Here is a 3,049-nt window from a genome sequence, read left to right as displayed (position 1 = left end):
CCCCCCCCCCCCCAAAAAAAAAAAAAAAAAAAAAAAAAATATATATATATATATACATACATACATCACAGAGAGGGTTATTAATGTTTTTCTTTTTTAGTCTGTCAAGCAAAACCCTGCCTGGAAAACAAAGCAACATCATTTCTTTGTCATTATTATAAATAAAACGGCGCTAAAGACAACTTTGAAAATTTAAATTGAATTGAAAGCCAAAAGGTTGACGGTCATTTCCGTGTGCCGTGCAGGAAATTAATTAAAAATTGTTTGTCTGCTAAAGAGAAATGTAAATGTTTCAGCTTAAATTAAACTACACAAATGCAATAATAGAAAAAAACATCAGCAAACTGACTAAGGACTGAGAGAATATAAGACCAAAAAATATTCCAATGCTTTTGGTCATCAGGAGGAAGCATAATTAAGTAAGGGGGAGCATTAGTACCCTTGTGACTTAAGACACAGAAAGGGAACATGTGTCATCTACTAATTAATTTCCCATTTCCTCCCAGCTCTGACCACGATTAATTGCTAGGCAACAACTCCGAAGGCAAGTTCAATTGTTTTTTTATCCAATTAAAATGTGATGTTATCATTTAGGGGCATTTGATTGCTCTGTGTTTCATGTGTCAATGAGAAACGGCAAGGGAAAAGGTAGCAGGAGTTTAAGGAATGATGAAAAACTTGTATTTTGATCACAGAGGACCAGGAAGATGCTAAAAGACCCTTTGCCCTTCAGAAGAAAGTAACACCATAGCTGGAATGAAATTATGAAAAAAAGCATGTGCGTCAATCCTTATAGTACTTAAAAAAAAAAAAACTTTTAAAAATTATAATTATTATTATTATTATCTTGTCAAGTTGTACTTAAACTCACTATCACTGTGCTTGCAGTGAACATAAATATTGAGTGAGCAGTACAGTGCACGTTTCCTTTTAGATTCCATTCATTGTTTCTTTAAATCTAATGGATTATTATTATTATACAGCTCTCTGGTAAACTTGATCGTGACTGGTCAATTTTGCAAGTGAATGTGTTGTACATTACATACCATGAACCTGCAGGGTGTGTGTTTGGAAAAGCTGCTCGTAGCCGTCTGCATGGCAGGTGTAGTTGCCCATGTGCGTAGTGGTCACCTTGGTAATGTACAGTGATCCATCATCTCCGAAATCCTGTTAAAAATACACAAAACTACCATCACCGTGACCTTACAGAGTGAAAGATTACGACACACAAGTGCAAACAACAGCCCAGAGCTGGAAATGTCAGAGTGCACTCCTATAATCAACGTTAGTTTGAATGCATAAATCTGCAAATAAAAATTTGGAAGTGCAATCAAGCATTCAGATACTGGACTGCAGAGAGAAAAGAGAGCAGCTTGCGGTGAAACTCTGTGACACAGTGAAAAGAAAACACAGAAGGACTAAAAGAGAAAGAAAAGGAGAATGAGGACAGTTAAAAAACAGGGTAATCAATAGGAGCAGATTGCAGCAGACATTTACATCAGTTCTGCTGCAGGCCGCCATTACAGCTCTATACACACCATTTATTCTCCACACACTGTTTTTGAGAAAACAGCAAATTTAAAGGTACAGTCCAGACAAAAATGAAGAATTGTTTTTGTCTAAACAATGAAACTGACTTTCACTGACTTTCATTGTATAGAAAAAAAAATCTTTGTGTTCTGCATATGAAAAAAATAGTTTAAAAAATAGTTTTAAATGACATGAGAGTGAATAAATGATATAAATTTTTTTTTTGATGAATTCTCTCTTTAAAATGGGAGCAAGAGAAAATTGAGCCCCAGTTTATGCAGAAGTTAGAGAATATGTAACTGAAAATGGAAATTAGGTCTCCCAACCGATAAAAGAATTACATACAGAAAATATACAGAAAATATGCAAATAATTTGGGCTGCCAACTGATGTATTAGTTGCTAAGAAAAGCCCACAAATGAATATAATTCAAAGACATTACATTATTGTGCCAGATAAAATAATTAAGTAGACAATAAAACTACTGTTTCTACATAGCCACATAGTTCTAACAGCACAATCAATGAAGAACGGCAGTTTGGCTGTGTGTTAGTATGCACGGGTAAGGATGTGAAACTCTGCTCACTACAGGCCACAACCTTGATCATGCAAATAAACAAGCCCCTTTGCTCACAACATGCTCTTAATAAGTGAAAACAGCAGTACAGAAAAAGAGCATTTTATAAAGAGGCAAAACAGAGGAGCCTCTGAATATGAAATAAAATCAGATCGCACCAGTCATTTAAAAGTCTAATGATAAGAATAGAAAACAGAAGAATCAGTGCATAGAGCAACAAGCAGTATCAGAGACAACAAAGGCTGAAGAGAAACATCATCAATGTCCAAACACGAAGCTAATTAATTCAAACGCCATTATTTTTACAAGGTCAACTGGCCTTTCCTGACATCCTGATGCCCAGGAATGCACAAGTATTCCTTCAAGGACGATTCAGATGGTTCTGATTAAATAGGTTAATTTTGATTTGATTAGGCTGCAGAATCCAGATAAAGCCAGATAGATGCAGTATGACTGAAAAAACTTGGACACTCACATGTATGCACACAAAGCCATAGTGAATGGGAGTAGTTATTGGGAGAATTAAACATTAAGTAGTGATGCTACTAAATTACACTTTTTAGTAGCATGACAATACCTCAGTTTTCTAATGAGTGCTAATGTAGAATGATGGCACATTATGGTTTTAATGTGACTGTCACGATCTCTAGCTGGAGTGCCGTGAGCTTCACTAGAGGGCACTCCATTCCAGACTTTGTTTAGCCCTTCCGTGTTTTCTAGTTTCCATGTTCCTAAGTTTTGCCTTTCTCGTGTTTTGTTCCTTGGACTGTTACCTTGTTTTTGATTGACTGCTGCCTGCCCTGATCATTGCCTGTCTTGTTGGATTACTCTTTTGTCTGTGCTAGTGATGGGAAGTTCGGCTCTTTTCAAAGGTTAGAGAGTCGGACTCGTAACCCAAAGGTTGTGGGTTCGAGTCTCGTACCGGCAGGGATTGTAGGTGGG

At 36.6% G+C, this 3,049-nt stretch overlaps 1 protein-coding gene across 2 annotated transcripts in view; it reads right to left on the bottom strand.

Annotated features, from left to right (window-relative positions):
- Positions 1-3,049, bottom strand: part of LOC107741087 (follistatin-related protein 5-like) — a 117,870-nt gene that overhangs the window by 22,132 nt on the left and 92,689 nt on the right. For both annotated transcript variants that reach the window (XM_016553683.1, XM_016553689.1), the window contains exon 8: positions 1,047-1,167. In XM_016553683.1, coding sequence (XP_016409169.1) covers positions 1,047-1,167 — 121 coding nt within the window. The remainder of the gene's footprint in view (positions 1-1,046; positions 1,168-3,049) is intronic.

This window comes from Sinocyclocheilus rhinocerous, unplaced genomic scaffold, assembly GCF_001515625.1.
Source record: "Sinocyclocheilus rhinocerous isolate Xijiao unplaced genomic scaffold, SAMN03320098_v1.1 scaffold431, whole genome shotgun sequence".
Classification (NCBI taxonomy): Eukaryota; Metazoa; Chordata; class Actinopteri; order Cypriniformes; family Cyprinidae; genus Sinocyclocheilus; species Sinocyclocheilus rhinocerous.
Note: the sequence above shows the minus strand (reverse complement) of the source record. Positions and strands in the feature narration are given on the sequence as shown.